We start from the raw sequence: 14,810 nt of genomic DNA, 5'->3' as shown, positions 1-14,810 counted from the left end.
GCCGCCGATGCCATTGTTGCCCGAACCATGCTTGTCCTAGTTAGCACATAGCGGTACCTAGTGCCTACATCATCACATCGACGAGTCGAGCGTCTGCTGCAAAAACAAATAGATTTTCGCGGTATAACAACAGCTGTAACAGTAGGGACAGCAAACTTTACTCAATATGCGATTCGAAACTAGACGCACTGAGTGTCGTGATTTGCGGCTACTCTTCACTGTAACTAGGCGGATATATATATATCTGCCTAGTTATACTGCAGCGCTTACGTCCGTCACTTAGCAGAGCTCGCTTTCAATACACCTACGAGGCTGACCCGGCCCATGTGTCAATAGTCTATTCCAGTCGAAGTAGAATGTCACAGATCGCGGCCTAGATACGATTGTTTCTCTGTCGTCACTACCATGCAACATCGACTGGATTCCCTGATCACACGGTGAGCCCACCTTCTTCTCAATGCCTCGGTCCTTTTCCGTGTAAAGCGCGGATACAGCGGCAGCTAACGGGACCATTGCAAAGACAATCAGTAATCGTATCGTCATAGTGCTGACGTCGATTTGAAGTTTTACGGTCAAAAGTCGCCACTATCCGCTGCAGTTTGCACTGCGGCCCCCGACCTCTCCGACGCTATAGCCTCCGCCGCCTGCTGCTGCAGTATCACCAGGCAAAAGGGATCGTGTCTGCTTAGAACAACAAATGATCGCTGACGGGGCCGAGTTAGTAATAACGATTGGGTCAATCGCAAACATCTCTCGTTGCTAACCCTACCTGTTGCTATCGGGAGCTCGAATGTTTGGTGACAGGAACTGTGGCTGAACGCGGATGCGACGCCAGCCAGCCGGCTTCTGCTGCCAGCTGAATCTACAGAGAAATAAAGTGACTAAGCACGAACATGACCTTAGCTGGAGTCGAGTGAGAGTCTGTGATCGGTAATACAACGCGAGGGCGCTGACCGCCTAAACTCGCTACGAGGTAGAGGATGCAAAGGCTGGAGGTCGTTGGCTTGCGACTGCCGTTCGTAGTCGTTTTGTTGTTCATTAACGCTGTTTACCTCTTCATGGTTGGACGCAGCTCGCGTGGAAAGGAACGCACGGAAGGCAAACAATGCTCTTGGGGCCACGAATTAATATTTAGCTGTTTGAAGTCGTCGGGTTTGTCTATGATTCTGGCAACTTATAAATAATAATTTTAACGAATGTCGTAATTAGTGGCTTTCTTTGGGGTCAAGCCGGCCAATTATCCGTTGACGTCTAATCGACTCTTGCAGACCTAGTCCGCCCTCGACCGACGTCTTGGTCCTCTAAGTAGATCGAATTGAGTTTCGGTCGACATTTTAACGGGTAATTCAGAGTGTCAAATACAAGAACTTAGTGTCTCCTTTCGTGACTACGTGACACCGTATGAGCCACATTAACAACTTTCCTATTTTTCCCTCTAGACAAGAAAATGACCACTGAGACCGCTCTCCATAGCCGTTACAATAAGTTACATTTTTAAATTGATCCATGCTCTAGTACGACGTAATCAGAATTGACGTTGTTCCTGGTACCCTCAGTTGCGCTAGAATTAAATAGAAGACTTTACGGCACGACTATACCGTCGAGGGACACGGTTACCCTTTTGAATGATTTGCAGGTTTACGGTTAAGCGCGCAAGGCGGTCAAATTAATATATTCTGCGAAGTGCCCCCCCTCCAGACAACGGTTCGAGGTGTCTTTTCGCCTCTAAAGTTCCTTGTATTACGAAGATACAGGCGATAAGACAGATAAGTAGAAGTACAAGGGACACGGAACGTCTAGCGGAAAGCTTACCCATAAGCCTGATGCAAGGGCGATGTCCAGACGCACGACGTCGTCGTTTGCCTGTTAGTAACGTTTTGGCAAAAAAAAAAAGGACAATTTTCGAAAGCACCCAGTAGGATAAGGTCAAGTGATCCACAAGGAACCCTCGTTGGCGCCACCTCATTACAGCTTAAAGACGCCCATTTTACGGTTTCCTTTTCGAAAATATAGCAGTTTAGTTAAAACAGAGTAGCTTAGTAGCAGTAGTAGTAAAACAGAGATTGTTATGTAGGAGCGATTGAGGAATGGAAACTGTCTGTGACTACGTACTGGTATGAAGAGATTTTCGTATTATACCTACGACCGTGCGTCGTCCATATACCTGCATATAACAAAAAAGTTACGCCAAGTGAGTAGTTCTGCACAACAATCTAATTCTAATTCTATTATGATTGTCTGCATAATTTTGTTATTTGTACAAAACGAATAATAAGCTGGAGTTTATCCTGTACGCCACGTTTTTTCTTCAAGCATTTTTTTAAAACGTATTTGTCATATAAGTATTTGGCGGTACGTATTATAGATGCTGCTGCGGGACTTCTCCAATACTTCACCCCTCCGTTTAGAGTAGAGAGGACCTTTCTTGTTCTATCAGACATGTGATATAGCCATTTCAGGTCATATGTGTCGCCTGCTCATGAGCTGTCCACGATAACTGAATGCGACTCCGAACTTGTTGACTAGCAACAGCTATTGAACGATCGATGACACCCTTGTACCGCATTATCCTTTTGCTGTGCACGCGGTGTCGATGACATCTTTTCCTATGCTCATCGACGGTGTTATCGATCGTGAGCGCACAAATCAAGCCCGAATTTTTCCTCGTCTTTTCTTACATCATCGTTTTTTTCTACGCTTGCATTCCATGTTCATGCGCGCGGACTTCTTGTCATGTCGTCGATAAGTCAGCGAAATGCTCTGGTTGCTTCAGAACTCCTTGGAAGTTCACCCTTTGTGCTACCACTCGCATAATCCTTGAACCATATTCGAGATATTGATCCCTGACCCCGATGAGTTTTTCCCTCGGTTAGATATCGAAAACGGGTTGTCCTCATTGACGTCGCTAAGCGCAGCTGAGAAAAACTGCTGTGCACAACGTTTTCCCACATATTACTTGTGACTTGTTTTTTTTCGATCGTTTTACTCCACGACGTCATTTACCAGCCCCTATCCTCTGTGCCCATGTACCATATTGCCCAGCTCTGGTAAACGCCGAGTCCGTGCACTTCCCTTATTCAACGAGTTACTGTTTATTCCTCCCTGCGCACACATAGAGAAAGAGGAAACAACAACAACAGTCATAGCAATTACTTTCCGTAGACAACAGGTTGTTGCCGCAGCTGTAACGGCCATTGTCTGTGGCTGGGATTCGACCCAACTTGAGCGACTTTCGTTGTTTGCTCGTCGCACACTGCTCGATTATGGACTGGAGGCTCGAGGCTGATTGCGGATCGGAACGCCGCGCTCAGCTCGATGCGGCTCGAGCGACGAGCGACAGGTCTGCTCGGTCCAACATCACTCACATGTTATTTACAATCCTTATATAGTGCTATATTCTAACGGCGTAGCGGTGCTGGCCTACAGATGGGATATCCTCATCGTCTTCGTCGTCGTTGTCGCTCAACAAAGGTCGAGATAAATAAAGGGTGAGAGCGAAAACGCGCAGGCGACAAACGGCGAGCGATAAATTCGGATGAGAGAAACGCACTGACGACGTGGGCCCGCAGTCGCCGTTGCTGCTGCCACTTAGCGAAGAATATTGGGCAGAGAAGTAGCTAACTGGACGGCAGCCGATTTTCTGCCTGTAGACATACCCGGCGATTGGAGTTCCTTCGTGTAGAGAACCATGACGAGTATGAGAAGGTGCTGGCGAGCGGCCGACTGATCGACCGCACGTGGAGGCCGCCAGCATAACTAGAATATTGAGTCAAGTTGAGCTAGGGGAATAGGGTAACAGGTCCCCATTACTGGTCGATAAGAGACCAGCGGGGGTGTACGATTTGGGCAGTGGGTACCGCGGTAACAAATGCAGCAGCTACAGCAACAATAGCAGTAACAAAGGCAGCCATGATCACGCAGGCTGATGCGGCAGTTTTTCGCGATAGCTTCCTCATCTTCCTAGCCGTAATTCCCGAGAGTGTGCGTGTTCGTGTTCCGTTCTTTTTGCCGTCGATAGGCACCGTTCTCCATACAGGGCTAGATCTGTCGCTACTTGATGTCATCGAGAAGCGACCGAATGAACTGGCTCGCTGCCGATACGGCGGCCTCGCATTTCTGAGTATTTACAGTTGTTGCCAGATCTGTGAACGTTTTGTTGCTGCTTTTCTATCCGACTGATAGTTGCAGCGGTTCGGCTAGCAGCTGGGGATTTCTATGCGTGTCATATCTGTGTAGGGGAATTGCGTCAGTGTTGTAAGGACGGAAGTACGATGTAATTGGTTGAGGCTTTTCATTGGCAATGATCTGCGAAGGGCGTGAGCAGGAGCTGGCTACCGGCCAGAAGTGAGGAAAAATTCTACGGAATACATATGTATGTTAGCGTGCGATTATGGCAGGACATGATCTTTTTCTATGTATTCATTTGGAGTGCCGAACATTGATTTCTATTATATTTACCTAAGCGAAACTTCCGCCATCCATCCGTCTGTATCGATCTATATTGGATCCGCGTGTATTTGTCGCCTCTTTAGAAAATCGACAAATAAAGACTCTATTTGACATAGATTTGCTCATTCGTACACAGTAATGTGTGTTTTATTGATCGTACTCGCGTCGTTTCACCTTAGTAGAGCCATTTGTTTACGGAGAATAAACGAAATGGCTGACAAGTCCACAGCGGTTACCCTGACGCCAACGTCCATAATAACGTCAATTTGTTTCCGTCGAACCCTTCGTATTCGTGTTCATTACTAAATCTTAGCTGGAGCCGACAGTTTACAGCAGACACTCGGGACCAGAGGGCTAATAGAAAGGGACTAGGAAAAGCTGGTGAGGAATTAGAAGGAATTATTCGATAAGCAGGCACAAGAGCCGAACGTAGGCTCTCCCAGCATATAAATTTCGATGTGTTTATAAATCTAGGGACAGTTACGCGCACGTAAATCGACACGAATAAGGTGATGCCTTCCGTATGTCTGTGTCGCGTAGAAGGTACACGCTCTTTATTTCGTATTGCTGGAATGGCCTGCGTGTTATCTGTTGGCTACCTAAAAAAAATACTATTAGGATGGTATCTACCGTGTGGGCTTTCTGTCTCGATCTATTTTACGTTTTACACGACGGCGTATAGAACGATCGTTACGTGCGGTACGGTCAAGCCAGGATCGTTTAGTAGCGTTAGAGCGAAACACCAAAAAACAATAACTTCCTTATTGGACTCATGCTTATGATATTCTAATAAGAACCTCGCGTTCGCCAGCTATTCCCTACTGGAAAATACTATAAGATAAATATAGTTCGACATTAAGGTGACGTGACATCATTTATAGACAGCCTGCCCGCTGTATGAGTGAGTACAGCCCATAGTATCCATAGCATACAGAGCTAGAGCATTTATCACCAAAATTGCAAGCGTCTGATAAATAATACAATATTTTTTGAATCTCGCTACGTACGGATAGATTCGATTGTCCTCTACAATAGGGCGCCTCTGGTCGACCATAAAGTCTGTTTATGCTATTCTAATTAGGTGTTAAATAGGCTATGTATGGTGTTTATACTGTCGCTGCGTACGGCTACTGGTCTAAAGACATGTTCGGTTATTGTTTCCGCGGCACCCGAACCGTTTCTTAGAGTTCTTAATGGAACACCTTAGGGGTATTAGGAACTATTTATAAATGGTCGCTAACTACCCACAAGAAGTCGGTCAATCGTTAGCCGTCTGCTTGGCCGCCGACCATAGTCGACACTAACTGATTTAGTTGAACCGTTAGTTCTTAGAAGAGAGCTTGCCGGCCAGCCAGCCAGTCAATAGAACGATAAACGGAAAATGTTCAAAAAGTGCCTCGACTCACGCGGACGCATCACCTCCGTTCAGCGTTAGCTCGTGTTGATGGTGATGTAAGATTAACTCAAACAAAGGGTCGCTGTGTCCCGTTTCCTGTTTGATGCCGCAGGAGGCACACGTAGGTGATGATAGAGGAAACATCGGAGCTGTTTGCGCAAGAACAGACCAAGTCAAACAAATCTGTATAGGTTTAGGGTGTTTGAACCTAATTGAACCTACGGGGGTCCGCAAAGGCCGGAGGGCCGAACATGTCGCGTGCGCATCGGCCAAGTGACCTGTTTATTATTCTTTTTCGTTTATTGCTGTGGGTTGTAGACAGCTCATAACTAACTGACTGACTGACTGACTGACTAGTTGAACCCGTTAGAACAACTTGTCGGACAAGCCACCTGTTACATACGCTTGTTGTTTAGCGACCTAAGAAGGCCGATGCAGAAACTATTGGGATGACAGTGGAGATACAAGTTTATGGCGCCGCATATGGCTACGCATGTGATTTATTACTTGTTTAGTCATTCATAGTGTCTGCCTGTTGGCGAGATGATTATCATAAATAAAATAAACCAATTTTCCTATCTACTAAGCGATCAAAACATGGACAGCTTAATTAACACAGCTCGTATTGCTTTTGTTGTGTTTTTTTTTTCTGATTATTTACTCTGTTTGTTTCTGTTGTTTCTGATTGTTTTTCTGATTGTCACTTTAGCATTTTTTTAACTAAATTTTTACACAGCTATTGTTGAACTGTCAAACGAATCGACTGATCGTCTACCCTAACCAATGTGTCAGAACAAGGACCATTATTTCAGCTCGGTTGTGTTCCTGATTCAATACGATAATTTTTCAAGACATTCGGATTCTATGTTCTGGCAATTTTCGTGCCTTGCCGCGTCATTCCACTGATTCACTTACTCTCTAACTAATAGGACATACACATTATTGTGGAGCAACCGTCATCTGACTATTCAATTGCGCCCCCCTGTAATTCAATAGGTTTAGGCCGCGCGCAGTCCAGGCACAGAGGTTACAGCAGCTTTGGTCCACAACGATCCTAATCATCGACGCGATTCAAATTCAGTCATCGACCAACAACAACGAGAAGAGAGCACCTGCTCTTTTTTTCACTACGTTTCGATATGAAAGAGTGGACGATCCCAACAATATAGAGGGACAGTGGCTAGTCGGACGACCGATCGCGCTACAAGTTTCCCGTTCCCCGCAACAGTTCACACCAACGGGTAGGAAATCACCTCGTCTCGTTAACGACCCACAGTTTCCGGTCGGTGCTTTGTGACCTGCCAATTATAATTGTCAAGCGCACTGTAGATTCTACACTAAGTACGAATCCAAGCGAATCCTTTGAACTCCTTCAAATCTGATATTCTCATACCCCACACTTCATTCTGTGTTGACACGTTCTTCAGTGTTCGAGCGTTAAGGTAGTTTTGGATTTGGATGTACTCATCCAATGAGACAGAAGTTGCTTCCCATGCACATACTGGCTCTGACGATCGCGCTTCCGGCCGTATTCGAGTTGCCAACTCGCTATCGGTAGTTGGGCCCGTAGCCTGAATAGGCTTAAAGGGCTCTAGACCCAGGTTACGCTTTATCTACGGAATAACATTGGCTCGCACACCAGATTGTCGTTACATCTAGTGTGCACATGTACATAAATATCTACGTATTCTGTGCAGAGCTGCAGGTTTATGCGTGTGTAAATTTTAGATGGCTAATTCATTTGTGCCTAAATATTCTCGTCCATCAGTGAGCTGTATTGTAGTTTCTAAATTTGTTTGATAATCATACTCCCAACCCTGTATAACAGTGTCTATCTGTTTTGTGGGGCTGGGTTCGTTGGTTTAGAAGAACGCCACTTACAGATAACAATATTAGACAACAATAGGCGCACTGGATATGGCTCATTCTGAGGTTAAAAGTAAGACAATGTGGATTTTCACCAGTTGGTCTATGTTAGAATGACAATTTGAAGTCATTTGCGTTCGCCATAAATGCTGTTATAAGATGTACCATATTGTGACGTTGGCGTATTCTTCCACAGAATATTTTTCCTTGTTTTCGCTCACAGTCGGTGCAACTTTTCTAGTCTACCAGTACCTTATTCTTACTGCTTATACCGTGGGCTTTTCTACATTGTCTTCAGTCCTAGATGTTACTAGCAACTTTTCATAGAGCAACCTGCCGACACCGTTAACACGTGTTGTTGCATTTGCCTGTTTCACACAATGCGGCTTCCCCTGGACCTGTTTCAGGGGAAGATAGTTTGGGGAAGGGCTGGGGGTTCAGCTGAGTTAACCTGCTGTTGCGCATTAAGTACAGCGACCAAGAAGCGACCAGCCACGGGCCTCTGGGTCCCCGGTCCGCAGTGCTGAGCTCATTGCTGGCTTTTCGTCCTTCGAGCCACTGCCGCAACCAGGCATACATTACGCTCCGAAGAGTAAAGCTATGACGTCCGCTTGATGACTTCACTGAACACTGACACCACACCGCATACGTCGGAGCGCATGACGGAGCATCGAGAGCGACTGGGCGCAGGCAGGTAGCATAGAAACACTGACAGCAGCGCTCCCCTTTTCTAGCCCATAGGTGGGGAATACTGTAGGGCTCGCCTCTGTTAACAACGAAAACTAATTGGCCGGTACCTGGGTAGCCTGACTTTTGTAGGGGTCCCAGGAGTGAATCAGGGCTAGTCGTGCTTGGTCCCAGCAGACTGGTCATTCCCATGACCAACGCTTCGTTTCTTTACATTTGTCGGCATAATGCGCCTACTCCAGCTTATTCTAGGGTATTGGGCGAGGACCACAACGTGGCTCCCAGTGCAGTGTCTCTGCACAACAATAGAAGCCCGAATTGGGAGTAAAGTTGACGTTGAGTTTGGGGACTAATAACGTGAACGAACGATATTCGTGCACACACATCCCATCAACACACACGCGAATCGTGCAGACAACACAGTGACAGCCAAAGGAGCCTGTCTTCCTGATTGTCCGCTCCGTGCCCGCTCCCTTCTACGTTGGCCGTTAAGCTTTGGCCTTTCGGATAAAGAGTAAGGCGAGCGATGAATACTACTGGTTTTTGCTTATTACTGCAACAGAAGCCAACAAGAAACAAAACAAAGGTATTTGCCGTGCAGTGTACGGTCGTTTTTTGTCCACACTTCTATGACGGCGTTCTGAAGCTTAAGAGGAGCATTATAAGCGCTGCCTAGTACACTAAATACTAGGGTAAAAAGTATAGAGTGATGCGAACCGCACACAGTCGAAGAGGGAATAGGACATTGAAAGATGTCACAGTAAATCAGATGATTAAGGCAAGTTAGGCGAGCTACCCCAAAAATGGTTTATGTGTGAGTCAATACAAACCTTATGTTTTGATCAGCTAGTTGAAAAAATTTTGGAAAAGAAAATTCAGTTGATTCGTTCATTCGTTAAAAAATCAGGAAAAAAAACTATTCGCTATATCGTAAAGACAAGCGTTGCGACTTGTTGAAACGCTACAGAAGTTGTATTTGCCTGCCGATTTGCATCTAACTTTGTACGTACTATCAGTACCTTACCCAAAATAGGCCAGTGGCTAGCGCATAAAGGGGATTCGATTTAGTGCGGTATTAAATCGAAACCCACAATATAGTGCCAGATGTGGCAAAACTAGGGTTCCGGGTGGACCATTGAAGGGAAAGTCGGCAAAGCATGCAGGTGAGCCAGACAAGCTTTTATGATAAACCCAGACTGCCGATATGACAAGTTCATTATGGATCGGTGGTGTCCTAGGAATTGGCTTCAACATTGCGAAGAGTCGGCAGGTCTAACGACCAGATACCACCTCTCAAAGTATTTATCTATCTAAAAGGGGTTGACAGTAAAATGAAATCGCGGATTACAAGTTGCTGACGGGTAACGGCAGCATGAGCAGGTCGTGCAATCAAGGAAAGTAGCATTTCTGAGTGGCGAGCAAAACGTTTACAGGTATCTTATTGCGAAACTGGGCCACGACGTTCAGTGGCTCGTAAACTACCTGTATCGTTACCTCAGCGTGTGGCTATGCTTTATCGCTATTTGGACATATCGATTTCAGTGAATTGTAGACGGACATTGTAGAAACAGGTTCGTTTTAGTAGAACACACGTTAGGCTGAGGTAGACGATAAATGGAAAAGTTACTCGGACGTCGATGAGCACCCGTTCTTTGTACTCACTGATGGAGATAGAAAGACACATATTAGACGCCTATCTTTACGAATGCCCATAAGGTATAACAGAAATTGCAACAAAACGCACATATGTACCAAAGGGTAAAACATTTTGCAGACAAACAACTCACGTATAGTACATCGTATTTATACATTTTTTTTATGCTATCAAAAAAATACATGGCAAACACCTTTCTATCACAAGCAATTAAGACAATTTTTTCTTGTTTATGCATCGATCTTAGTCGGCTATTGAACAATTAATTTATTTAGAATACACATCTAGGTAGTAGTTACTATGGCTACCATAAAGTAGGGGTTAGTTGTTACATGAAAAATAATTTTGTCCAAACTAGGTGCTATAGAGCTATGGACCCTTACTGGAGAAGATCGTCTAAGTTTTGTAGACAACTAAGTTAAACTTTTCCATAGTCGGTGCGTTCACCCCGGCCAATTCTTCCGTGTATGAAATGGTCAGTAATTTCTGCCAGTTTAACATGGGCAGATTATTCTCGTGTTGTCAGGTAATATTAGGGGAAATGTTAGGCAAGAACTGGGAGCGACACAAGTTCCGCTAGCTGAGTTCATGATAACGCTTTGTCCCTGTGTTTGACAGTTCTGTTTAAACAGGTGATCTTTTCGTCTCGATTTAGCATTGCTGCTGCTGTTTTGATTGTTGCCGCATGGCCTGCTGCTGTTTTCATTCACCTTCGGTTCTTGTCTACTCGACCTACGGTTATCGTTCAGATTCGAAACTGATCTAGATGTTCAGAGAAACAACCAGCTCCACGGAATCGATCGGCGAAGCAGCGCTCACCAAGGCGTTCATACGTAACCGGCCTCACCTAACCAACATGGGTCTAGTTATTGGGCCGGATGTATGTATTCGATGTGGACCAACAACAAATAAAGAGATGTCGGTATGATGATACGAGGAAACTTTGTCATGGGAACGCTTCGAATCTGATTTCAAATCGCAGGTTGTGTTGACGGGGAACTTTTGGAAGGAAATGTTCTTGTGTGGGCTCGAGAATGAAGGAGAACGATTTTCAGTTGTGAATGGCCGACTGTTTCCATGCAATAGGACGTAAGTTCCAGGGCATTGTTCAGTGATACCAGTATTTGATTTTCTTCCCCACTGTGGTTTTCCTCCCTCAACTGAGAACCTTGTAAGCGTAAGCGTAGAGCGCTTAATTGATAGAACTTCCCTTTGAGATGTTTTCATGGTCAGAAAGCGACGGACGGATCAAAAAATAAAAAGGCTATTAGTCAAAAAGGCCAAAAACGCCGACAGCCTTGATGAAAAGTGTATACCTGCCCAATTCGAATAAGTGTCCCTCTTGTCAGCGATATAAACTGGTATCTGCAAATACTGTTGAGAGCAGATCCGCAAATAGGAATAACTAAGTAGACTGTCAGCGAAACACACAAACAAAAAATGATAATTATTGTTGCTAGATTGGTCTTTCCCTCGATAGGGAAAGACAGCCCTGTCCATGGTTGGGACTGACGTTGTAGAAACGTTTGTATGACAGCTTGAGTCAGATCAGTCTCTAGTAAATGTACCTCAGTACAATGGATTTGCGGTGTATATCATATAAAGCCAAATCTAAAACGGACCCAGTGGTCGGATAGGCAAGCATAATTGTTAGTAGCAAATTAGTTACGAACTGAGGCAGGTAGGTTTTCTAGATAAGATTCAAATACACGGAATGGCCCACGAATTTTCGGTTTTTGAACGTTGTGCATTGCTTTTGCAGGAGAGCCGGCTGGAAACGGCGCCCAATCTGGGACAACTGCAGATATTAAATGTGAGTATAGTCTCAAGGGTTTCTATTAAGATCGATAAGTAAAAATACTGGATATTAAAACGATCGCACAGAGCCTGATTTCATATAGCTAAAACACTAAAAAGCCATGTCACATGTTTTATGCTGTTTAAACACATAAAATTTTAACAGTAGCTAGACAAGATTATTAGCGTGTTCAATGGCTTTGACAAACACTCTCATGACAGACACGCCCCTATCCTGCTTTTGATGAAGACAGGAGATTGGGTGTGAGCTAGAAATTGACGGTATCTTCATCGAATCGTGGCTCCTTGGGCGGGATAGGAATTACCGGATAGAAACTTTGCCGGCGTAGCTGTACACATTAGAAAGGACTTTATAGTACACTGAACGCGTCAACTCATTGCGGCATATTCTTTCAACACCGGCACCAAATTGTTTCCACTAATGATACGATTTCTAATTTCGTCCAGCCACCACAACCGAGGCCAACAACACTGTGACTTCTGAATGGGACGAACTAACTATGTTTAACCGCCGGGTCGATCGAAATTTGGGTTCAGAATCGCATGTATGTACTTCAGTCTAAAACCTCGCAAACGTTGTGGCCGGATTTCTTATTACTGGAAGTATCAGACTACCGTTTTTGTTTCGCAGCCTCTCATTTTCATCGTATGGCAGCGACATGTCCTAGTGATAGTAGTTATGGCTCGACACCGCGATGCTGACGCGAAAGACTCAAATCATCAGTCTTCACACAGTGCTTTTCTCGGCGCATCGACGTATCGATAGGGATTATTGTTCTCAAATGTCATAAGACGAACTACAGGCACCAAGCAGTTCCATGCGTTCTTATGTTACGTTTCGGCATCCTCTAGAATGACCTTGAATAGGACGAGTCCAGTGACGAACTTTTCGTGACGAAAAGCAGGGAACTACGTAAAATAAAGGGGTACCTATAATTAAGTTTTTTCTAGTTGCCTTGTTTTACTTTCGGCCACAATCAGTAGCGTAGAGGGGTTCGCAATCATAGGAGGGTTCATCTGGTTCGATGCTTGCGCGGCCGGGGGTGCACGCTCCAGCCTAGGCTCCCGGTTCGTGTTCAGAAATTTGCGCTCAGCGCTTTCTAAATTCGCCGCCCGATTGATTGGCTCACTGTTTATTTGATCAATTGCTGTTTTGGAGTTTCCATATTTATTACCTCGAAAGTCTTATGCTCGAAGTGTTCATAACGTTCTTCACACGGCTTACTGTGCCTGGCAGCATCGAAGTGTGGATGACAGTGGGTCGCTGCTATCTTCATTACCATTATTCTTTGCGGAACTCGTTGGGAAGCTAATAACGCATTATCTAGTTATTTTGCAAACGAAGACAATAAAATCTATTACCTTATCTATAAATAAATCTGACAGATACAATAAAACTTATTATGTCGTACTTATTTTCCTACTCGAGGCTCTTCTATGCTTCGCCGTAGCTTAAATTTAATCGAGTACTCAGTATAATATAAACACAATCTAGCATGGCACGTATCAATTGGCCCGTTCAAGTTTCATTTTATCAGTTGTTAAAATATCCACGAATCGACCGATTGCTTTGGGGAACGTAGCAGGCCAACCCACTGACTCTGCGATCTACGCAGGTTCCATGAGATCCGTCCGTGAACAAGTGGGCGTTCGGCCTTTAGCACAATGATCTAAATGAGTCTGCATATGACGCAATAGTTTCTAGAGATTTCTGACGCTTTAGCACGGTGCGTTTTTTAGCTCCGTCTAAAAGCCGTAAGGGATACGAGAACGCGAGCACGTCATCGAGATCCGGAAGATGGTCACGAACGAGGTGGGGTTGATAACAAATGACATCGCTGTAGTGTCGCCATCGCCGTTGGTTTGATATACGAGGCTTTTATCGATAGAATCTCATACGCTTTCTCGTTGAGAATTGCTATGTAGCTGCTGCTCTTAACGGGTGAACGAAAATGTCACTTGTGGTCGAGAGCGACAACGCCTGTTCCACTGGAAACTAGGCTTATTTCTTTGCTTTGTTTTGCGATACTGCGATCGTTCCTTTGTCAATTATATCGATCGGAACGGGTCTAGGGTCACTGACGACCGCGAGTGATTTTTCGCTTGTCGCTGCCTGCATTACCGCCTGTGTGTGCAGTCAATCTCTGATATCCACTGGTCTCATTTTCATTATTCAAAGTCCCGCTACCTTCAAACCGCTCTGCCTTGTCCGCCTACTCGCATCAAACGGCAGCTTTGCTTCTGTTTCGACCCAAGCCAGCATCGTCGAGCTCGCGTTAGCTGTCGAGACCCGAATCTCGGCCCAGCAGAATGTCAACGGATAGCGAATTGTAAGCTAGCTACAGTTTTGTCCATAAACCAGCAACGGTCGTCGGTGGATATTTAAAACAGTAAGTTACAAGGAGGAAAATAATCTACAGTGCAACTTCTAGCAACAGCACTAGTACAGCTAGCATGCTACATTCGCTTGGCAGGCCACTATGAGCATTTCGCATTCGGGCCTGGGTGGATTCAGGCCTCGACCGCTGCTTTCACACTCCGTTGAAAAGCGATGTATCCGGCCGTTTGTCTACTAGCAGACCAACCAGCACCCAAGTCGACCTAAGAAACAAGCCACGATCTACGAACAACCAACGATTGCTGGCTCTGACGGGCTGTGTGGTAGTAGGACGGCATGTGGAACGCATCATCACTCCTACGCAGGAAGACAACTGAAAATATAATCGCATGCATGAGACTGATGACGATAAGACAATACTGTTAATGTACAGAATGGTTTTTGGGCAGTGTGTCTGTGTGCTTGTATTAGCGTCTACGTATTTGTGTGTGGATCGAACCGGTAATGTCCCGCAACAATGTTTCTTTCATTTTTTGTATTTCCTTCCAGACCCACCAGTAATTGACATCGAATGTCGCACTGCTTAACGAAGATGAATAGAC

General features: G+C 45.1%; 2 protein-coding genes across 10 annotated transcripts in view; one reads left to right on the top strand and one right to left on the bottom strand.

Moving 5' to 3' along the window:
• Window positions 1–14,810, bottom strand: part of LOC111243338 (tachykinin-like peptides receptor 86C) — a 317,164-nt gene that overhangs the window by 127,014 nt on the left and 175,340 nt on the right. The gene's annotated exons all lie outside the window — the stretch shown is intronic.
• Window positions 1–14,810, top strand: part of LOC111243337 (uncharacterized) — an 87,261-nt gene that overhangs the window by 63,763 nt on the left and 8,688 nt on the right. For 4 of the 5 annotated variants that reach the window (XM_022788720.2, XM_022788724.2, XM_022788725.2 and 1 more), the window contains exon 3: window positions 11,815–11,865. The exons of the other annotated variant lie outside the window; for it this stretch is intronic. In XM_022788720.2, the coding sequence (XP_022644455.1) occupies window positions 11,815–11,865 (51 nt within the window). The remainder of the gene's footprint in view (window positions 1–11,814; window positions 11,866–14,810) is intronic. 5 annotated transcript variants of the gene reach the window in all.

The sequence above is a fragment of the Varroa destructor genome, unplaced genomic scaffold, assembly GCF_002443255.2.
Source record: "Varroa destructor unplaced genomic scaffold, Vdes_3.0 BEIS01000001.1, whole genome shotgun sequence".
Taxonomy (NCBI): domain Eukaryota; kingdom Metazoa; phylum Arthropoda; class Arachnida; order Mesostigmata; family Varroidae; genus Varroa; species Varroa destructor.
This window is presented reverse-complemented; position numbering and strand designations above follow the sequence as displayed.